The sequence below is a fragment of the Sabethes cyaneus genome, chromosome 2 (assembly GCF_943734655.1).
Source record: "Sabethes cyaneus chromosome 2, idSabCyanKW18_F2, whole genome shotgun sequence".
Taxonomy (NCBI): domain Eukaryota; kingdom Metazoa; phylum Arthropoda; class Insecta; order Diptera; family Culicidae; genus Sabethes; species Sabethes cyaneus.
The window spans coordinates 177,709,838-177,734,056 of record NC_071354.1 but is presented as its reverse complement, the minus strand read 5'-3'; the positions used below and the strand labels follow the sequence as shown (position 1 = coordinate 177,734,056).

Sequence of the window (24,219 nt, the reverse complement as noted above, 5' to 3'; positions counted from 1 at the left end):
TACTACTACTACTACTACTACTACTACTACTACTACTACTACTACTACTACTACTACTACTACTACTACTACTACTACTACTACTACTACTACTACTACTACTACTACTACTACTACTACTACTACTACTACTACTACTACTACTACTACTACTACTACTACTACTACTACTACTACTACTACTACTACTACTACTACTACTACTACTACTACTACTACTACTACTACTACTACTACTACTACTACTACTACTACTACTACTACTACTACTACTACTACTACTACTACTACTACTACTACTACTACTACTACTACTACTACTACTACTACTACTACTACTACTACTACTACTACTACTACTACTACTACTACTACTACTACTACTACTACTACTACTACTACTACTACTACTACTACTACTACTACTACTACTACTACTACTACTACTACTACTACTACTACTACTACTACTACTACTACTACTACTACTACTACTACTACTACTACTACTACTACTACTACTACTACTACTACTACTACTACTACTACTACTACTACTACTACTACTACTACTACTACTACTACTACTACTACTACTACTACTACTACTACTACTACTACTACTACTACTACTACTACTACTACTACTACTACTACTACTACTACTACTACTACTACTACTACTACTACTACTACTACTACTACTACTACTACTACTACTACTACTACTACTACTACTACTACTACTACTACTACTACTACTACTACTACTACTACTACTACTACTACTACTACTACTACTACTACTACTACTACTACTACTACTACTACTACTACTACTACTACTACTACTACTACTACTACTACTACTACTACTACTACTACTACTACTACTACTACTACTACTACTACTACTACTACTACTACTACTACTACTACTACTACTACTACTACTACTTCCGGACAACCCGAAATATATCCGGTGTCTACTGCGAATCTTGAAATATTTTAAAATAACTAGAAAAATTTCCCCGTCAAATGCGATTGGTTTGATCTAATAATTGTCTTATTTAATAGAAGTTATAACCGTTTGACTTTTGCCAAAATTTTGCCTGTCCCAATCATTTTGTCTAACCCTTGTACATATTGGTTGCAGTGATGAGTTCATATTAAGGAAATAAAGTGACTATATTTTTGTACTGTCAAGAGTTGTGACGACCTCAGACTGCGACCCGTAGGCCTCAAGCGACCCTTGGAAGTGATCCATGAGGCCCACGGATTGATTTGAAGGATTGGTGAAGAGAAATTATAAGTTAAGTTTTTAATGACTAAGTGAGCGTGATGTCGTGACTTCTAAGGCATGTTGTGGAGCTGAATGCTGTGCGGTATTAATGTTGTGGGGAGTCCTGGGAAATGAAAGCTGCGGTCGTATAGACATCATTGCGGCCCGCAGATTCATGAAGAGAACAGATTTGGCCCTCGCAAGGCCTACACCTGGACACTACTGGTCAAGAGGCTTCATCGAGGGAATATAGAATTTAACAGGAAAGAAGGGTAATGAGGGATCTGAGAACAAAAACCCATGCTGAAGTCACTGTCACATCGATTGACCTGATTCTACGACCATTAGCTTATCAAAACAGACTCGGTGACCTTACGGATACACAGCTCCTCCCCTCATATTTACTCAGGTTACACAGCTAGAGCTTTAATAGTCTTCTACTTTTTATTTTCAAATTTTGAAGCTGGAATTAAAAACTTGGTTTAAATGCAAGAAATGTGCATTTTCCTATTTTAAATTTTTATATGAATTGGCATTGATATTCTATAAATTGGATTTCCTATTTTTAGCTAATCGGCCAATATTAAACGTTCAGAATAGTCAACTCTCAAAGGCTTATTTATTTACTCACAACATTATGGACGATGTATGAAAAAATGAAATTATCACGTCGCACAAAACGCTTTGTGTCATGTACCCAGATATAGCGTTATATTCGAGTATTTTTATTCAAGAATAAATCGACGATGAAAATTACCAACAACTGTGTCAACCGAATCAACACCAGCTACTGCTCCAATTCTGCAATATCTATTATTCATAGATGGATAAACACACCGCACCGATGAAATAGGGTAAACCCAACCATACAAACAGCAATAAATTTTGACATAAGCTGAAGCAGTGAAAATAATACTACCAATACTAAGTTTACCCGCATTCAATCCTCCACTCATAGCTACTATCTCTCCGTACATAACAAACAACCCAGCTAAGGCCACCCAGCATATTTAGTTCATGTTATCGATGCCATTGTGGATTGCCCAATGTTTGTTAATACCTTTCATAAAATTTTCACTCTCCTAATTGCGATTTCATTAAAGTAAAATAAAATACTTGTGGAAGTACGCTCTAAAACATAATTTAAATACTCCCACCTACAGACAACATACGTCATACAGGACAAAAACCTTAATAGTTTACTAACTTTATTTACTATTGTGTAAAATATCCATTTACCACAGCAATTTGCGAAGAAATAATCTCATGGCTTAATTTCATTTAAAAAAACCGTCGTCCATAATAACGTGGCAATCACAATAGAGACAAGATAAACAAACCTAGCTGTTTTGAATGCTGCTGCCACTCACCAGCACAAATCACAATCGTTGTTACATTCTTTTTCGTCGTTACACTGTTTGAAAGTTGAATCAATATTAAAACTCTAGCTACCAAATTGACGTGCTGCCATCCGAAACCAGCTGTAACGAATCATGAGCATTTCATTTAGAAAATAAAAAGACTAACATAGACACAGCAGTCAGTTGCACCCATCACGACCATTGCTTATTGCGTTGCTTTTGGCTTGGAAGACAAACGAAGCATCTGGCACCTTCATTCAAAACTTATCCCAACAGTGCAACTGTACAAATGTCTCCAGTTGGCGAGGAATCACATTTTTATAAGCCACATGGTGCTGAGCTATGCATCGAGCGGCCAGGCACTGCAAGTTGGCTGCACGTGTTTCGTAGCCCTTGATGAAAGTTGCCATCGAACCTAGCGGAAAGTGGATAATTCATCAACGTAAAACAGAGGATGTTAATAAATTATTAAATGGTTGAAATATGGAGCACATACTTTGACGGCAAACCTGGGAAGCCTTAAGCCCCTCGTTGTTGACTGCGTCCAGGTGGATTCCAGCGTCGATAAATGTTTCTGTCAACTCTTGAAGCACTCTTTTGGCATCGCTTTCGGACATCCGAATGATGGCAGTTTCCAGCTGCAAGGCGAAACAAGTGTTAACATTTGTTAGCATGTAGTAGATAATTAAAACCGAGAATCCTATTTACCGTAGAGCAAAGCGTGTGCAGTGGGGTATTTCGATCTGTATCCACCACAGCTACAGAGGCACCGCACTTTAGCAACAGTTTGACGGTATCAACACAAGGAAATCTGAAAGTGATCAAACATTTAGAAAATTTTACATTATTCTTTGAAAATGTGATTATCAACCCTACCGACATATATCATCCGTGTGAAAATCATCCACTGGCGTGACTCCGTTCACCGACAAGTGCAGCAATGACTGGTCATCTCTCAGTCGTACTGACATCTGATTTAGCTTGTAGACCAGCCGATACACATCTTTCAGGTTATCCTCCGTAACTTCGATAGTCTTTATTTTCAATAGTTTTGTTATTATCGTGATTAGATATAAAACCGTCACAATATTCAGTTCATACTCCTCTGATATCACTTCTGTTATATCCTTCGGTCCAGGATTGACTAGTTTAAGTTGGTTCAACGCTAGCTCCGTGATGCATGCGTTCAGTACATTAACAACGTTATCGAACCGCAACGTCACGTTGATGGAAAGCATTTGCGAGAACAGTTGTGCAAACCGAAGCAAATCACGTTGGATGGAAAAAGCATTCTGTTGCTTCAAGCGCATTGCATGAAGCCAAAGACTTTCACATCTATCGAATCGACCGTTATCTGCGCACACCGCGCCACGAAAAACGATCGAATGCGCTACCTCCGGACAGTGTCGACCAAGGATACGCTCCCGAATTGTAAGTGATTCCATGTGCAGAGAGTTGTGGTTGTAGCGAATGGCCTGCAGATCTGACATTGTTTGACACTCGATCCAGTTCTCATAAGCTGGAACAGATGGCAGAATTGGCTTTCGAATGATATTCTCGCTGTCTTCATATCTGGAAAATAAAATCGTAATAATATTAATTGGGCAGGATAAAAACACAATCATGCGTCTCCTTTTGGGAGCTATTTATGGAGACGCACGATGATTCAAAAACTTAGGTACCTCAGTTCCATCGCCGAAATGAGGTAGTGAAAAGCTTTAACCAAGCTATAGTTATCTTTATCATTGGCGAAGGATGCCCCCATCAGTTCTAGCGCATCGATTTGCTCCTCCCGTGTTAGTAGATTCGGCCTGTTAACAAAAAGTTGCACCAGCGGTTCTCTGGTTCTTTCCGCAGCGCAGATCACTGGCGTCATACCGTATTCATTCCTTTTAAATACAGCTCCATAATCTAGTAGGATAGTACAAATGTCCAGGTGGCCACACTCGGCCGCATAGTGCAGCGCTGTGGCTCCACAGTTGGCTTGTTCATCTGACAAAGCAGCATTTTGCAGCAAGTATTCGACAACTTCGACATGCCCTTTGTAGGCGGCAATCATCAGACAGGTATTATTATAGGCATTGGCAAAGTTTATGTTCGCGTTGTGATCCACTAAGTAACGGATAATGTCCAATCTGCCATCGAAACAGGCAGCCCGTAGCGGGGTTGATAAATTTCGCGTATGATGATTAACGTCGGCACCGTGGTCAACTAGTAATTTTATGATATTCAACTGCCCTGCCCCGGCCGCCACCCACAAAGCCGAAGCTCCTTCGATTAGGTGACCGTCGAACTTGACGCAGCCTTCCTTCTCCAGGTTAGGCTGTACCTGGGTCAGCAGGATGCGAACTACCTCGTAGTGACCTCGTAGTGCTGCAACGATTAACGGTGTGTGGATCTGGTTCTCATCTTCGCTGATTTCCTGCAAAATAAAACAAAACAAATCAAAAATACAGTCGTTACGGTAGTGTAATGTGAAACATTGTGAGTCATGTGTTTGCAAATAGTTCACGATCATGTCGTCGGCTCTCGGAGACCGTGGAAAATTGTGAGATTGGATGCGTTGCATTCATTCAAGCGTAGGGAAAATGTGAGAAAAAAATTATTGCGATGACTAATATGCAGGGGAATTTCGCTAGCAATGATACTCCTGTTAAATCAATCATTCAGTTCAAGTAAGAGTGGATGCCTGATTCACACATCCTTTACGCAATAAATAATCGTCTGTCTTGATTGTAGAGCACTCAATTCGGAATAATAAAACTAAAAAATGATAAATAGAAGAAACAAACCAGAGACATTTTTGTTTTAAGAATTCAATATTCAAAAGAATTCGCAGCCAGTTGTTGGATTACAGGATAATTGCGTGGCCAGTGCTACGATCCTTGACTCTAACAGTTTCTTCCTGCCGAAATTCGAACATACAACGAATAACTCGTTAGAGTAGCATCCTACCTCGAGACTGACAGAGAGGCAATTGGTGCAAATTGACGAATAATCTATCGTAGGGGGAAGTCGTGTATCGCCGGGACAGGCCTCTATGCCAAGAGACTAGCGATTTCTCAAAAACAAGAAATGATACAAATACAGGTATACCTCGATAGTACGTACCCTCGTTAGTACGTACCCTCGTCAGTACGTACCCTCGATAGTACGTACCCTCCATAATACCTACATTTTGACTCGATAGCCTGACGCTGCGCTGTCGAACAACGATGTCTAGTTGATGCAACTACACGCTAGATATTTCAAACGGTCCATCCCAAGGTGTCCACGATGGAGCTACGAATAATCCGTTTGCAAAACTTCGGTCGATCGCCGAAAACGCTTTCTTCGACAACTTGAAGTCCATCGCGTCTGGCGAAAAATTCCTTAACATCTGGGTCGGCAATCTGTTTCGTATTTGATGACCAACCGTTTGTTGAGAAAGTTGACCACTTGCTGCAGAACTGTATTCTTCTACGTTTCAGCCACGATCATCTGGTGCGTAACTGGTAGACTGCTGATGATGCCGTGGAGAACTGCTTTCGCTTCAGATTCAACGTAATTTTCATCCGGTCAACGTTGGGATGACATCAGCCGGGACAGGACGTCAGCATTATCAAATTTGTGCGTTAGAACATGTTGAATGTCGAAATCGTACAAAAGGAATGTCAGGGCCCAACGCTGCAAGCGGTTTTCTGTGTAAACTGGAATACGTTTCTTTGAGCTGAAAACCTTGAGCATCGGTTGGTGATTGGTTTGCAAGACAAAATGGTGTTCATACAGCATCTTGTGGAAGTGAGTCTGCGAATATCAGGGCCATTGTTTCCTTCTGTACTTGTCCGTAGTTTATTTTCGCAGGCGTCAGTGAGCGACAGGCGTGAGCGATTACTTTTAGCTCACCCGATGGGAAACTATGCATGATGACAGTACCAAGACTATACATTGATGCATCTGCTGCGTCAATGATCTGCTTTAACGGGTCGTAGTGAGTGAACAGCAGATTGGACAGTAGAATGGACTTGAAAAGGTCGAATGAGAATGATTTCTTGGTTCAACATCAGTGAACGTCCTTCTTGAGCAGATTATCCAAAAAAGCCCTCAGTTGCTTGATCTGGAGGTTGCATATTGGTAATGGCTTCAGTTTTGTTACTCCTGTCTGAATGAGGATGTCGTCCAATTACGGGTTGACTGCAGGGATGCCGGCCACCATGATTATGATGAAACGTAAGAATGCATTTGGTACTGATTTGTTCACGGTAAGCAACTTGCGGAATTTTTCCTCAACCTCCACCTGCAGATAGACGACTGACAAGTCAGGATGCATGAGACAACGTGCTCCCACTAGTTCCCCAAAGATGTCAACTGGATTTGGCAGAGAATGCCGGTCACATTCCAGCGGGTTGTTCAGCCCTGTCGAATTATCTCCGCACAAATGAACTGGCACGTTGCCTGATTTGCATACGACTATTGAAGCTGCCAGTCCGAGAATTAAGCCGGAGAAGTGATACCGTTTTTCTGGAGCCTTTCGAATCGCTTGTGATAGTAGACAGGACGCGCGTTGGGCGTCAGGTACAGCTTCATTTGCGCTTTCATGCACTTACCCAACGTGTTCTGGAAAACTTCCAGGAACTGATACTTAAACCGGTTGATGAACTGATCTTGCGTTAGTTGGATGGCGTTGATGTTGACCTGGCTGCTAATCTACTCTCAACAATATGGTCTACGTTTAGTGCTTGGTATGACCAACGAGGAAACAAGGTAATGGGTTAAGTAAACGTATGCCGAATTGTGAAACAAAACAAAAAATACAATTTCGCATAGGTTTTGGATATTAGATAAAGTAAGAGATTATTTCGAATCGCGCACTGACTAGTCCGCTGAATGTGTTCAGGCTTATAATATTAAACATATTTACTGGGCAATAAATAAAAACGAAAACAGACACTGAGGAAGCCTACAAGTTGTAGGTGAAATACGTATCTGTCGTGAATAAAATATACATAGTAGAATTAAATTGGATAAGTTTTCTTCTTTTTTTTTAATAAATAAAATATTTCTTGCACATAAAAAAATCGGCAGAACAAGGGGTATGAAATGGGGAAGGCAAATGAGGAGCGTCCAATATAGCTCTAGCTATCCCAAGCCCCTACCTAGCGCCTCCACGTGGCCATACCCGGTAATGCTCTATTGAGTAGCCAAGCTAGGAGGTGCGATACTATGTGGTTCCCGGCTGCCTGATCTCATAATCGAGGTTTTGGGCAGACGGTGGAGCCACACGATCTGGTTAATAGTGAAAACTTTGGCCAATACGAGTGTTAATACTGCACATGGATATTGGATACTAGAAGAAAAATTAAATTAATTATTAGAAGCACTTATGGAAACTAAAAGGACGCAACTCTATTCCATTCGAAGGACTGCTGGTGAGATTGTTCTATTTTTACCCATATATACCACATTTCATAAATAAACTAGAATCGGGGAGAGGGAGGGACCATCAGAGCACTTGTTTGAAGCGGTGGGCCTAGGGAGAGTGAAACAGTCAACTTTCTAGGGTTAATCTTGGCCCGATTAACAACACATCGTGGATAATGAGCGGGCTATTCTCCCCACCTGCTGGAGTCATTCTGCATTAAGACGGTTTATTCAACGATTGACTCAGGTGACTTAGCCCTTGGAAGGAGATTCTCTAAATCCCTGGTACGTGTAAGTGATGTTGCTTATCGACCAATTCCCTTTTGGCCCTTCATACAAGAGTTGGGAAGCATGACCAATCGTTGAATATGTTCAACTCTTTTTGACATGATAGGCTCATTGCTATGAACGGATGTTCTGCTAAGGCAGGTGGTAGTACCATATATTCATATTCATATATAATAGTTGCTTCTTACAAAAAAAACACAGATCGGAAGGTAAGCGTGTTGGAGTCCAATTAGCCCAAGATCCTGTAGATTAGGTATTCGTTAACATCCATCCAAGAAATGTCGATAATTGAAGTAACTTTTTTTACTACAACGGGAATTAGCACTAAACCCTACTTGCGGAAAGTTTGAAACTGGTTTCATTTTCAATTTGGATTTTTTTATTTTTTAACTAGCTGCACTCGGCGTGCGCAACGACCCAAATTATTAAGACCCAAGTATTATTCAAAGACTCCTTTAACAAAAATATTGGCATTTGTGCCAATTTTCGGGACAGAAGTAGCTCGCTCTGCGGGCAAATTTGGTGCCTAGATGCCAAAGGTGGGTAGCTAACCGTCAGTATTCTCCAAAGTTATACAGTATGATAAAATACACATTTTTTTGAAGACTGTTTTTGCCTATGAGTTAGTTTTAATCGCTTTAATTAGGTTATCTATGTACACGGGGGTGAATAGGGCAAAATGGACAATTCTCGCATTTCGCACAGTATGGAATGGATGAGATTGGTTTCTTCTGATGTTTTGACAATGTTTGGAAGCTATTTGAGTTCATTTTACGGGCGGCAAATAAGTTTTTATACCGTTTAATTAGCTTTTATCACGATTTTTAAGGATAATATTGCAAAATGGACCACTTCCCGAAGTCTGTGCAAGATGAAACCATCATCAATCGATTTCTTGCATTTTTTACATAGGAATAGATATCTTGTAAAATTTCAAAACAGCGGCTTCTAATTCTTGGGATTATGAGCTCGTTTTTACACATTGTGCAATGGTTCACAACCTCTTATTCAACAACTCCTATTCCTACCTCCTCGTGGCACCGGTCGGCATACGAGTAGCCTTGGTGGAGATCGGTTAACCAATCTCGGTGAAGTCAAGATCGTATGCTGAAAGGGAATCGGAATCGGTAATCGGAGGGTTCAGTGTACACCCGCTGACCTTAAGACTGGGCTAAGACTTATCGACTTGGCTGTCTCCATAAACATGGCCGTACGTAGTACCTTTCATGCGCACTCACTCGAAACTGCGCTGCCGGAAGAGGATAAGCCTCTCTCGAGGACTGTTAGAACGCCATCGAAACAGCCATTAGCATTGTAACGGAGAGCTCCATCGGGCATGTGGAACGGAATCAACGAAACGATTGGTTTGACAATGAATGTAGGAGGGTGATAGATGAGGAGCACATTGCGCAGGCGGCCAAGATGCGCAGTGCCACACGTCAGAATGTGGAATGACACAAAAAGAATATACAGCGAAACCAAATCTTCCGCGCGAAACAGTGCTACCTGGAAAAGCAGGAATATGCGGAGCTGGAGCAACTGCATCGTTTTTAGGATACGTGAAAGCTCTACCAGAAACTGAATCAATCCCGCAAATGCTTTGTGCCGCGAGCCGAAATGTACAGCGTTAACAATGGACGGATTGACGGATGATCGTGCGGTGACCGAAAGATGGAAGCAACACTTCGATGAACTCCTGAATGGCGCCCAGGTGGAGACCCATGGCGGCGGGGAAAGCAATTTAGATGGTGCGACAAACCGGGAAATGGTGCCAGCCCTAACGGTAGGCGAAGAAAAGATGGCGTCGGAGCGGAGCTTATTAAAATGTGACCAAAAAAGCTGGTCACTTTTGTTGGGGTTCGTCGCCGTGAAAAAGTCAACAAGAATCTTATATATAAAAATGGATTTCTGTCTGTCTGTCTGTCTGTCGGGATGTTCCTTATAGAATCGAAAACTACTAAACCAATCGGCGTGAAAATTTGCATGTAGAGGTTATTAGGGCCAAGTAGGTTCTTATTATGGTTAGAGGCCCCTCTTCCCCACTATTCATATTCATATTCATATTCATAAAAAAAATCGGCAGATTACAGGTCGAAAAGATCGATAGTCTCGATTCCCAAAACGCTGAGTACAGTGTAGTCCGAAATAAATATGCGACTAGTTTTGGTAACGTCACCGATGGTGATCTCGGTCTTCTCAGAAAGAAGATTTAGGTTACCTCCGGGAGCTGTAACTGCAGATTTTATCGTCGGTTGAGTGGGTTGTTGCCCGATGCTGATCCACGATTCGTTCGAGATGATGGTAATGTCGAACGACACCGAGTCGTGTTGAAGTTTGACTCCTACACCGTTGAGCTTGGCCGAAACGAACTCACGCCTGCTTCCGATGTTGTAATGCTCAATTGAATAAAGTCGATAGACGAATAACTATACTTTTCTAATCCTCGAAAAAGATTTTATATAAATCGAAACGTCGAAAGTAGAAGAAAAATGTTCGTTTTTATCAGCAATTTGACTGCAAAGCCGAAAAACAAAACTCAGTCGAAAGCTACAATAAGATGTTGTAAACCGTGAAAATGCTTCTCGTCTCTTCTCTTTGGGCTTCAACTGATTCGATCGGCCAAGGTTGCTACTGGAAGAATAACATTCCTTGCTGATTACAGTAAAAACGACCGTTTGTTTTGTTTAAGATGTGGTACTGACTTTTAATCACGGGTTTCGTACGAAAATATTTATTTTTCGTTTAAAGTCGATATTCTTCAATCTGTGTTCGATGTGCCCTTTTACCCGGTCTGTTATAGAGAAACCGACAACTTTATGTACACAAATGACACAAATTACTAGACTAAGAAAATATTTGCATACGTTTTGTCCTGAGGTTGAAGGGATATCCTTCGAAACGTCGACTTTATACGAAAAATATTTTCGCACGAAACCCGTGACCAAAAGCCAGTATCACATCTTACTGATTACAACTGGAGCAGGTGTGCGAAGCGAACGGACACTCACGGACGTAGTGCTGGTCACCGCACTTTCAATAGGGTGTTTGGGTACTTTTTGGCTGTTCTTCATGGCAGGATTCTCTTGGATGTGAGAGACAATGTTGACGTTGCGTGCTTCTTTGCTCCCCACCATCAGTGTGTCCTGCTTGAGGTTGGCCATACGATGACATTCTCCGACAAGGTTCTCCAGATTCACCTTACCTGCGTCTCCTACTGCGTTTTCATCGGCCTCCAGCTTCGAAATCAATCTGGCTCGGGCGGAGGTTCGCAGATGAAACGGGCTTTAAATTGAATCGGTGTGAGCTTGGAGAGTTAAAACGCTTCACAGTGTTCGTTCAGGGCAGCATACGATATGAAGTCATCTGCAACGTTTTTGGAGTACTGCAGACACTGGTAACGGCAATGGAAAACGGATGGAAAGAATGGTCTTTGCGTATTTCTTGTTCAAGGGTGTGCTTAGCCTGCGTAGAAACAATCTCACTAGGGCAGCATCATCCAGGACCGTCCTTCGTAAAAACGTCCTCGTATCTCGCATACCAGTCGCCGAAGAAAACGCCGCGGCGTCCAGATTGTACTGGAAATCTTAAATTCTGCTTGCCAAGGTTTCGATGATTTACTCACTGTCGCTGCCAACCGGAATTGCATGGTTCTCCAGGTTTTCGATTTGCTACTGGTGCCTCGCGATAGGATTGGTCAGCTGCAGCCGCAGAATCGCGTTCTTCAGGTCCGCATCAAACATTTTCTTCAAACTTCAAAATTCCGATATTCTTGGTGTATTTTTTACCAATTTTATCATGATCGATTTAATACCCATGAAGAAATTTCACTCAAAGAAAAAACAGTAATTATTTTCAACTGACCAACTGACCCACAAGAAAACCCCTTGATTGCGTCGTTGGGCAGCTGTTTTTACTGCACATTACAACCATTGTAAATTGAACCACCCGAAAAAAAATCGATACACTTGGCCATGAATATGGGACACGAAAAGCCGTTTGTTTGACAAACAAAACGACTATCAATACCAGACGGAAAAATGAGCTCAAGTCCGATCGCTGAGAACTTTTATTTTTTCTGTCTGCCTCGATTGAAGCAAAAATAAAACGACAGAGTAGCTGACAGAAAACATGACTGCCATTATATACAGTAGATTAACGCGCATCTCCATTGTTTTGGTCACATGCAGCGGACGCCAACTAGCAGAACAGCCTCTGTGACCGGGTAATTGGTTAGTACACTAATATCCCACCGCAGCAGGATTCAACGTTTCTCTATAGACGAATACGGCTGAGGGATTGTTTCCTATCGTAATTCTCAACTTTATAGCAGTTTGACTAATTTATAATACAAAAATAATGTGGCACATAATATTGCAAATAAATTACTTTTTCCCTAATTTATGAAAGCGCAAAACAAGCCGGTTCAATACGAGAACAAACCGGAAGCTTTTGAGTATCAATTAATGACACGAACGACAGTCTCCCCTGCACCGCTCGCGAGAAGTAACGACGCGGTTGTTAAATAATATAGTAAAACAACGAAAGGTGTGCTATTTTTGACTTTTTTGTTTTGCTTGCTTGCGGATGTATATTATTCCTATGAATTCAAAAATCGGACGCACTGCTTTCTCACACACGAGTAACTACTGCTGAACGGTTTTCCCCGAGGATCACCTTCGCACAGTACAGCATCAACGTGCTTACAATTTTGATTCTGTCGTTACCGAGAAAATTGAAACTGCGTCTCTATCCTACCACGGATGTGCAGCGCAAATCAGTCTACAACTAGCAACAGCTGAATCAGCTGATATTGTATGCATAAATGCATATTATTGGCCGCGATTTCGATGCCAGACGGGTACTAATTATTTTTAGCAATTCCAGCTAAAAATATCACGAATAAAGAAATTTGTGAAAGCAAGCAATCCCGTGAATCCGTTCAGAAACCGTCCTTCAACCATCGGATTTCAGTGTGTCAAGTTTTGCTTTGGTTGGAGTAGATTCATCCTACCAACACACAGACAACAATCACATACCAAAAGCGGTAAATATCCTACGACAGCAATATGGAAGAAAGGAACAAGAGCGCAAATCTAGCGTATTTGCACTGACACACGCGCGAAATCAAAGCGGAAACTCTGCGATCATGACCAGAGTTTGCCGACGTCCACGTGGTGAAAAATTGTCGCCGCGCAATGGCATGCGGAATTGCGACGTGTTTATGATCCGGGTGAATGGTCGCAAAATTTAATGACCAAATTATTGAACGCAAAACGCGACCAACGCGCAATTACACGAGCAAGTGCGGAATTCGACCTGTTCCAATTCTTAAAAGACAATTCCACCGAAATTCCCACACGGTATTTCATCATAACTGTCGCTCAGATGAAAAGCTATTTCAACCTAAATCTTCCCCTAAAATTATGCAGATCTAAAGATTTTTAAAAACGGTCTTTAAGACGCACCAAGTTTTTGTTAAGGCGAAAGCTGCTTAAAACAAATATATTTTTTTCACGCTTAGATACCTAGGTACTGACCTAGTAATCAGGTTCAAAATATAATATTGTGAACAATTCGGTAAAATTTATTTACTTTTCCCTAAAATTGGACGGTTTGATAGTTATTTCTCCTTAAATGGTTGAATTCAAATAACCAAAAAAGTTACTGTTGAGCGTCTTAGTAGAATCTCAAAAGAAATACAAGAAGCAATTCATTTTTCATTCAATTTCACTACTATGACTTTTACAAAATATTTACTTCACAAATATTTCAGACACAAAATACCTCGTAAGACAAATTATTCTCCGCAGAAATATATCACAGATAGTTATTTCGGTATCCTACGTACGTACGTACGTACATACCTGTTTCAAAGCTTGTGTTCTTTTTGCGATAGTCACACCAAAACATACACCTTTGTGGTGTCTCTGGTTTTTACGCCCCTGGACCCTATGTAACAATAAGTAATGATTAGCATAACTTCCCGTCTATCTTCAGGTCTAGTTGAAAATTTTCGATGAAATAATGAAACTGATGAATATATCGCGCAACGTTTCAGCCTACTATTCTTCAGCTATCGTCTGACGCCTGCAAAAATTTATTACCATTAAATTATGTTATTTAGGTCAACAATCAAATTCGCGAATTACAATTTTTTTTAAACAGTACAAAAAACACAGATTACAAAACTCTTACATTCTTCTAGTATTTACGCCACATTCATATTAATTATTCAGCCTTCAGCAGCAGGCTGGTTTTCGTTCCGTCCAACTGGCTTGTTGTTATTACTCGGACGAAGCTTCAGGACTAGACCGTTGTATGCAGCATTAAATGTTCCGCATTCTCTCTGTAGATTTACGGTTTTGCTATCATCTAGGATTTTGATGTGGAACATCTCCGCTGTTGTTCTGGTCTCCTGGTTCTCTATCCGTTCTAAAATCCGAGTGTTGGCGAAATCAAAGATATGTCCTTCCGTAATTCGCGAATTTGATTGTTGACAAAAACCTAAATAACATAATTTAATGGTGATAAATATTTGCAGGCGTCGGCCGATAGCTGAAGAATAATAGGCTGAAACGTTACGCGATATATTCATCAGTTTCATTATTTCACCGAAAATTTTCAACTAAACCTGAAGATAGTGATTTTGTTGCGACCTAAAATCAAAGAATTAACCTCCCGTCGCCGATAATACATAACGTCAACTATATCATTTATGCAGGATAGTTATCTTGCATTGATAGACACTTGTCCTTCCCAGCATATCCGTCCAGCTTTAACCAGCTTCTAAATACTAGTTTCAACGCAAGGTTGCATGGCCCAGGCACAGACAAACAGACATAACACTCGTTTTCCATTCATCGTACCGATAAAACCGTCATTTCAAATTTGGGCTTAGTTGGGAATGTTTCCGTTTTGGTCAAAGTGGCGCTTTTTGACGAAAGAAGGGGAATTCCCCATAAAAAATACTTGCTACTTCGAGGGACACCCATATTGCTATTTGATATTTGGGAATGTCGATCATAGATGGTGCTAGTGTTCAGGCTAAATGTGAGGTACGATAATTTTTGTTGATTTTTCTTCCAAGAGTTATGTCTGTTTGTCTGTGGCCCAGGTATACCCCATTTTAGAACGAATCACGAGGAATGGTGTATATAATTCATCATATTACAGCTCGAATGTTTTGAGAAACTGAACGTCATTTCGAATGGTTTCAAGGTCACATACGCTCAAATTTTATGTTGCTTACATTTTTTTTCGAATTTTGTGACAGATTAAACTATTTTACATTTCACGTAACACGTTTCCTCACAAAATGCAGTCATTTTCATGCATATAAAAATTAATTTTTTCAACCATTTATCACAACTTTGCACTGTTGAAAATACAGATGGAATGCCAAAAACTGACAGATCATCTCACACACACATCAGATTGATGAATTATCTTTTTAGGCCGTTCCCAACGCAAAGTTTCAATTGTGTTTTAAACTGCTCGACAAATTTAAAGTTTGCAACTGACAAAAATAGAACTGCATCATGTGCTACGCAATGCCATGTTTTAAAAACTTCGACGCCGCCACCTTATTTTATGTGTGTTTGTGCTCAGAATACTGTGACGTTTTTATCCGATCGGTATGGCTAGTGAGTAAAAGTTGGTTTTTGGTAGATTTGTTGTTTCAGCGTAGATTAACTGGCAGTCAGCAACCACAACAGGCATACCCGGTATAGCCTTTAGCTCATAGCAGACGCTACACGAGAGGTGCAGGTGATATTTGTTCAAAACACACCGGAATCTATTTTTCGTCCAGGCAAGGAAAAATCAGGAACGTGCACGGCGTATAATCCATCTCGAGTAGAAATTTCAGAAGCGAAAGCAAAGCACGCATTATGCTAAGATAGGCTGACCAGACTCCCGGATTATGCGGGACAGTCCCGAAACCGGATGGCTTGTCCCGGATTACTAAGCGTCCCGGAAAGTGCACAGCCTCCCCAGTCACGACCCCGACCAGCCGGCATCTCGAACTCCTCATCTGATCAATGTCGTTGGTGACTGTTTTCTTCATCTTTAGCTTTCTCTTCATTATCCGCCAGTAATTCAATATTGGACGAACCCGGGGACAATTTGGTGCACTCAGCTCTTTTGAGATGAACTGAAGTCCATTGTCCATGCAAGCATGCAAGCTGAAACTGCGTTAGGCTATCATGGGGCTTAATGAAGGGCTAAGTCCGCCTGGTGAGACACCCTGTGTATCTCCGAATTCTTATCCATCAAAAACACTGGCTTTAACTCGGATGCCAATGAAACAGATCCCTTCCCAAGTCATGACCTTTTATCACGAACCCATCCCCAAAACCAATCTCGAATCTGCTACAAACCCTACCGCGAGTCAAAGTGATCGAACCATCCCTGCCGCTGGGTTTTGCTGAAATCGGCCTTTTCTGAAGCTTATTCATCGTCAAATCAGACACATGCATCGCGTTTCGTCACACCGGCAGCACACCCTTTGTTTCTTATTTGAGACTTCTGTTGGGCTCCCCACTTGCTCTAGTGGTCTAAATAGTCATTAAAGGGGCAATAATGTGCGAAAGAACTTCATCCTTCCGTAGGTTAACGAAGGCTTTCATACAAAAATTAACAGGAGGTTCTGAAAACTAAATTAAAGTTTCAAAACATTTCTCTTATTTTCACTTTTTGACAGTACTTAACCTGTCACTTCGGATCAGGGCTTCGACCGATCCTTTTTTTCTACCGCAGTCACACCAACGCGCATTCAAGTTCACACCGTCCGTTTAGAGGTGGAATACGAACGCTATGCATAACATAACTGGCAGTTTGCTCAGTCAAACGCCGATCGCACTCAGCAGAACGAACGCGCTCTAAAATTTGTTGACATTTTTGTTTCGATCAAGTTGCCTTTACCGTTTGGAGCAGCGAATGACTGCAAAACAGTCAAATGACTGGCAATCACCACGCTAACGAAAAGCAACCGCACAATCGTATGATTCAATACTACAAAAAAAAAACAACCACTACGTGTGCATGGAAGAAGTCAGTCGGACTCCGTCCAATACAAACGAATATTTTGCTTGCGTCGAACCGACGTCCGGGTGACAAACTATTACTGTGAGCAGCCGATTTGGAGACAAAAAGAGAAACGAAAAAATACGTCACCGTATGCTTCCAGTCAGTTTGCAGTTTATATTCTCAAAGCGCAAAGCAAAACGGGAGATCGACTGGTTGCTTTTGCTGAGATGCCGCATGAATTGTAAGACGGCAGCAGCGCAAGCGGGAGATTGACTGGATTCAAAAAACAGTCAAATGATCGTTCAAAAAGCGGAGTTTGAATGCGGAAAGTTCGCATTCACGGCAGTCACATTCAACTTGCGATCCCTTTTCAAGCCCTGCTTCGGATAACATGTCGCACACATACTGACAAAAATATTTAAAACAGAGTTATATCCGTGTTTCAGATTCGGTCAAAAGTAGAACAGAACTGTCGAGCAGTTGTAAATTCGTTTCAAAAATGAACTCGAAAAGTAGAACTGCAACTCAGCATTGCGAATGACCAGTTTTAGTTCTAGTTGTAAAATAAACCAGCCCATACAAAATACAACAGCGTTGGGAACGGCCTTAGTATTGATATACTAATGATGTTAACTATTGAAATTCAGCAGTAAATCGGCACCAACTTTTCGATCTGCCGATCTGCAAAACGTAAACAAACATAGTGAGAGTTATTTTCTACTAGAAGGCATAGGGAAAACCCCTCACTCGGTTAGTTTACATTTTGCCGACCTTTTTGCAAAGTTGGGGTGTTTTTGCGTATGAAATTTCATACACTAGGACATAATGGGTTAAGGTTCACACACGTCGGTGTTAAGTCAGACGGAACTAAGTGACAAAACTCTGATTTCGAAAAAAATGCGTTCAAAATTTGCTGCTGCTGTGTAATTTAAAGCTATCAATTATTCGAAATCATTTCATATCTCTGGTTGTGTGCAACATTTATGTAATCTGATTAGAGTAAAATGTAGCATAGAAAATTCTTAATCGTTTACTGTCATTAATTTATTTTTTTGGATTTTGCGACTTGGTCCGGCCTGATTTAACACCGACCATATGCATTGAAAAAATTTTGGAATTACGTCCAAATTGAAAATTCTGTTCAGAAAACTATTTTCACTTCATTCTTTTTGTCTGTCAGAACACAATAACCACATTTTCGTTAAAATAACCTTTATCTTGAGTATAAAAACTTTTGAAATTCCAAAAATCAATCATTCGTGTTTGAACCTTCAGCTATTATGATATTATCTACATCTTCATATACCTGGTATACCTCGTGTACTGCAAGCGTCTGCATCTTAGAGTGACGCCAGAGTAAACGCTACTACGGCACGACGCAACTTCGCTCACATTCGTTTAAATGCGCAGCCCTTTTTCGCCGCAAGCAGCGCAATGGGCCGCCAAGAATTGATCGCAGGATAACGCTCAAAAACAATCAGAGCTAATCGGTTGCTTTTCTTCAGCGCCTACGCCTGGCCGTAGACTACCACTGAATGAATTAGCATTTTAAGGAGTACGAGTTTACGAAATGTGGCGGTAATGATGGCCCAAAAACCTATCAAGTTCCAGCGGGTTCATTGGGGTGACGTCTTTTCGTACTAAAAACCAGGCTCTGTACCAGGCTAACACTGGTCGCGCATGACAGGATGTCAAATCAGACCAAAACACCATGTGTTTAGCCTCCGTAAGACCATAAGAAGGGCAGCAGACCCTCCTGGATGTACTCTTCCCGGTAGATTTGCTTAGTGAAAGTGTTACTGTGTTTTGCCTGTCGTCCCATTTCAGTGCATGGATGCTGATGAACTTGATGGCATGCATGCTAGCACATTTCATAGTTTTTTAACAAACCTGATGGAAACATGGATTTGCCTCCCTGTTGGCTTCGAGGTATGCCGGTGGCCAAATAAGCCAGTCGTCGTATGTTCGAATCTCGACTGGGAGAGGCTGTTAGAGTTAATAGGATCGTACCACCAACTGGCCCTGCAATTGTCCTATACTCTAACAGCTGGCTGCGAAGTCTGTCGTATAAAAACAGAAGGTCAAGTTTCGATAACGGAATGTAGCACCAAGGCTTTGCTTTGCTTTGATGGAAACATCCGCTGTCTTCGCTATATCATGAATCAAAAACTTCGGCTGATGCTTGAGCAGATTCAACACCCTCTAACACCAGATCAGTCGTCTTTGGTTTTAACGGCCTTCAACTTGCACAACTTGCGGCACAAATATTCACGGCCTTCAACTTGCACAAACGTTGGGTACATGCTGCTCTTACTCGCTGCCGCTCGTTCGAACTTAACTAAGGAATAATCCCTACTAGTCAGTAAATCTAGGAAAATGCATGTACCTAAATAGAAGTTGTTTCTGCGGGGGCCGGCGCTTCCGACGGCGGGTCACCGGAGCACGTCTCGCTCTGAATCATCTACGAAACATTTGCTACTTACACGATATATAGGTCTCGCACCTTACAATGAAGTTCTTCAGGGGGATGTTCCAAATTCGCGGAGAGAAATAAATGGAAAAATCTAGTCAAAATGTGTAAATGCTCACAAATTGAGCAGCAAAATTTTTGTTACCGTAGTTGCTCTTTTATTAGGCGCTAAGCAAAGACGACATATTGTGTCGCATGGATTTTGCAGTCTCCTTTTGTTCAGCGCCTCTATGGTTCAAAGGTACAAGTACCAGCGAGACATATGCCCTGGCGGGTGTTGTGGGTTCGAATCCGGTTATAATCTCAGATTATAGCTTGGTTCGACTCATGCACCTTCCAGCATTGGACAAAAGGTAGGAGTCAAAATGACTACTTGTCAAGCGTAGTTACCAATACCCCCCTCCCCCCTTCCTTTCCGCTCTTCCCCTCCTTTACAAAAAATTTTCATTTCTTTCCCCTACCGTCCCTTCATCAATTGTAGAACCATCGTTTCAAAAAATATTAATATATATGTATGACCGCATTTCAAGGTCAAGACTAAAAACTTGAGATTAGTCTATTATGGTGATGGTCAAACGTTAAAATTGTGGATGGCTCTTCGAACAACTGAGCCTCACTGCTGTTGCTTATAAAGACCCAGTCTAGAAGTCTACCATTTTCGAGTGACGTACGTTGCAAATTTGTTGCAGGCCAGTAGCGATAAAAAATTATGGACCCGCATGTTATAATTCTCGAAATTTCTCAAGGATCTATCGCAAGGTAAACGATTGGTCCGTTGTGGCAAGTCCCTCTAGAGAATCATATTGAAATTCGCCAACAAAATACTGTTCGAACGGCCTCAGTCTATGGAAAAAGATGGGGGGAAGATTTGTGTATAATATACGCCGTGATAAGCGTGAGAGAGCAGGCGTAAAGACAATCTATCATTTGCACATTGGACCTTTTGAAATGTTGTTCGTCATATAGAGTTGAGAATTATGACCCGACACTCGAATCGATGACCCTATGAGCTCGTCGCACTAGTCCGCTGGCATTTCATCGTCAAATTATACTTTTAATTTGACCAGTTTGATTGCTCAATATAGCTATTTGATCCAGACTTTTAGAAGTTCAGCGGAAAAATCGTCCTTTCCCTTTTACCACTTTTCACCTCTCTTACTGTTTTTTTCACTTCATCCAAAGCTGGTGAATCCACAACTTGTCCATTATCCTACAACATTATTCTGTTTCTGTCAACGGCTCTATTTAGCAATCAGATTCCCCTTTTTCTCATTGTACATAACAGGAATTCGCACTGCTCTAAAACCAACTCAAAACCATTCTCCGCCTCCCCAAGAACGCGATCTTAGTGCTGTCGTTTTTTACCAATGTGAAGTCTCATTTCGACAGCTGGCTGGCAAAGGCCATAACGATGCAATAAAAGATCTCTTTTTTGCGGTCATCCACTTAGTTAGAGTAACTCCTACCTAATTCAAGACAGCATCCCGTTCACCAAGCTCCCGATAAGCCGATTAATGCTGCGAATAATCGAGGAATTATAGTTACGACATATGAGGATTCCAGAATTCAATCATTTTAAGGTCACAGAATACAACTTATGCAGTGGTAATTTAGATCATTTAAGAGTATTAAGAAGCGCTTATTTTTATGTTCTTTATATTTTATAACACGTCTATTTTGCTTTTAGTTTAATGAATCTACTACACATATCTTTAGAACAACTTTTTTTATCTAACTAAGTAATTAAGCAGGGATGCAAAATCAGTAATTCAAATCTGTGAGCCACACACACAGATCATGATTTGTACAGTTCACGACAAATAATGAATGTTTGTTTAATCACAAAATTTTGTTCCCTTAAGAATGCTCAGCAGTCGGTCACAGTGTTAAATATTACCTAGCTGCTCGAAGAAAAAAGGTTACTCTTGTGTTTGTTTTGAGATTCATACACTGCACACAATCAATCGTCTGCATCTGTTATATTTCTCAAAGGCAATCAAGCAATGAACATGAGGTTTGTCATAATTTGTACAGACTATTTGTCTGAACTGAACAAAGTATTTGTCACTGACTTGTAGTTATGTCAATGAATCTGAATCTGATCGCTTCAACGTTGAAACGTTCTTTTTTCATACCTGATTAAGAATTATAACTGTTTCAAGGACAGTCTAAAAAGACGCTTTTTGGCTCCGATCCCGAAAAGAAAAAGAAGATTATTCTTATAGAAAATCGAAGATAAAAGAATAGAGAACAAAGGTTTACTTTGTACAATCACTTTACAAAGTGAAACCGGTAAGGGCATTGACATCATTAGAGGAATCTCGCAGACCATATGTAAGTTTTCTTCTGTGTTTACATAGCATCAGCATTTTCCTAACGTGTCTCGGCTCTCATTGTGCGTATTTATGTTTGCGCATTTTCAAAATCATCCTATCCGATCCGGATGAAATCCAACTGTTTGTTTCACCTCGTCAAATTCTGCGCAGTGCTGTGACTAATCTGGTGAATCAAAAATTGACCTAAAAATAAGATTAATTGCGAAAAATATCCAGTTAGCAAAAAATTAGGACGCACTACGAATTTTTGATGCGCAGTATCCAATGTACCAAGATAAGGAGCAAAGCACAAAAGAAGATACTTCTTTGTTTGTGCAAACTAAGAAGCATTTCTTTCTTCACTCAGCACGCATAAAAAGCTGAGTCACCAATAATAAATCACGGTTCAAGTTAACTAAACGATTTATAAATATTTCAACCAGCACGTTTGATGCACTTCCAGGTAAAACATGCTTGACTTCGTTTGTGTGCTCCGAGCTTGATTTAGTCACTCTCAGCTTATATCTCTTTGGAAGCTTGGATTAGTAGATTGGCAACCTCTGTCATTACTGGTGTATTTGAATCTAAGTTTGAAAGAAGTAGTATTTTTTCTCAGATCATCTATTTGATGCCTCTCAAATCAAAATTTACAAAAGGGTAATAGAGCTGCAGGCTTTTCTTCCATTAGCTACATTTATTTGTGAAATCAGATCTGATTTAGATTTATCAATTCGTAGATTATCTTGAGTCTAAAAAAACTCATAAAAAAACGTTGAGTATAAAATTAGTTTTTTGCACAAGTAATGTTCCCAGTCACGTCAGTTTTACTAGTGAACTTAAGGTGTACAAATAATATCAACAATGCATGCATCACATAATTTATTTTGATTTTATGAAGCAAATACCTATTATAGGCCTTGCAAAATAATGCCACATTAAGAGTAAAATATAAATCCTATACCATTTTCAGCTGTACAATGCTTCACAGTTCATTAACTGATGTTGCAGATAATGAATCACGTATATAAAAATATATATAGATCAAACGAACGAACGAACGAACGAACGAAATGCCGTGCGAAAGGATGCTAACCAGAGATGCCCATTTAGAGCTCGTTAAATCGAAATATCCCTTCACTGGGGAGATGCCGAGAGATATCGGATTAAAACCTTACTTAGGCCGAACATCACTGAACTAACCTGCTCAACGATAGCCCGGCGATCGTGCTCACAGCTAATATCCTTAAGGGTGGCTAGCAAAAGCTTTGGAAACCCATCCTTGCAGGCGAAGTAGACACGGTGCACGAGGGACAGCTTACTGAACTCCCGACCGCGGGGACGATATACTTCCTCAACCGAATCTTCATCCATTCGGCCACTGAAAATGGTATTCGCCGTGCTAGCTAAATTTTCCAATTTCGGAAACTGGGAAGTTTTGCGTTTTTTTCACTGCCAATGTTATGAAATGAGCGTAAGTTTTTCACAAAGCAATTGCTACTGCTTTAAAGCGCGTGCGAGGAATTTTCCGACTACGCGACGCAAGTCGAACCACGACGAATTTCCACTTGGTATTCCTCTCTTGCACTTTCGCTGGTTGATCACTCACTGAGTCGATCGTGCAAATTTGTTGCGCGTTTTCAGCCGTTCGTTTCTCGCACAAAATGAGCTAAATAAGAACACCCACGCAGCAGTACACCGTCGTACGTTCGCAGGCTGCACAGAATCAACTGTGCGCGGCACGATCGTTTATCGAGCAAAGTGTTCGCAATGGAAAACTGCTGCTCGGAAAATGCGACTGCGATGCAAAAAGGAAAATATCACAAACACCGTATCGCACACGTAAAAGAACCAAAATAGTACGAAATTGTACATCAAAAACAATCAAAATCAAAACCGAAACTGACATATTTTTGTTTTGCAACAAACTGTCAAGCCAGATCGGCGACCGCGGTGGGTTTGGTTGGATGCTCAGCAGAAATTTGTTCCCGGGAAAAAGTAAAGAAAAGTGAGAAATGCCAAATGCACGAATATTAAAACAAGTTTGGTATGTAAATATTAAATACACTCAACCCCCGC

The 24,219-nt window shown here is 40.8% G+C and overlaps 1 protein-coding gene across 1 annotated transcript; it reads right to left on the bottom strand.

The window, feature by feature from the left end:
* Positions 1 to 1,877: 1,877 nt before the first annotated feature.
* Positions 1,878 to 23,887, bottom strand: LOC128738624 (protein fem-1 homolog B). The gene is made up of 6 exons (XM_053833911.1): positions 23,344 to 23,887; positions 4,326 to 5,065; positions 3,520 to 4,215; positions 3,352 to 3,454; positions 3,140 to 3,281; positions 1,878 to 3,058 (listed from the first exon to the last, which is right to left on the bottom strand). The coding sequence occupies exons 1-6, from the start codon at positions 23,512 to 23,514 to the stop codon at positions 2,901 to 2,903; spliced, it is 2,010 nt and encodes a 669-aa protein (XP_053689886.1). The 5' UTR covers positions 23,515 to 23,887; the 3' UTR covers positions 1,878 to 2,900.
* Between the last annotated feature and the right edge of the window lie 332 nt (positions 23,888 to 24,219).

Coding starts and splice junctions, on each gene's coding strand:
- LOC128738624 (XM_053833911.1), bottom strand. CDS start 23,514: ATGGATGAAGATTCGGTTGAGGAAGTATATCGTCCCCGCGGTCGGGAG. Junction 5,066..23,343: donor GCCGGGCTATCGTTGAGCAG/GTTAGTTCAGTG, acceptor TTTATTTTGCAG/GAAATCAGCGAAGATGAGAA. Junction 3,059..3,139: donor TTCCCAGGTTTGCCGTCAAA/GTATGTGCTCCA, acceptor ACTTTCCGCTAG/GTTCGATGGCAACTTTCATC.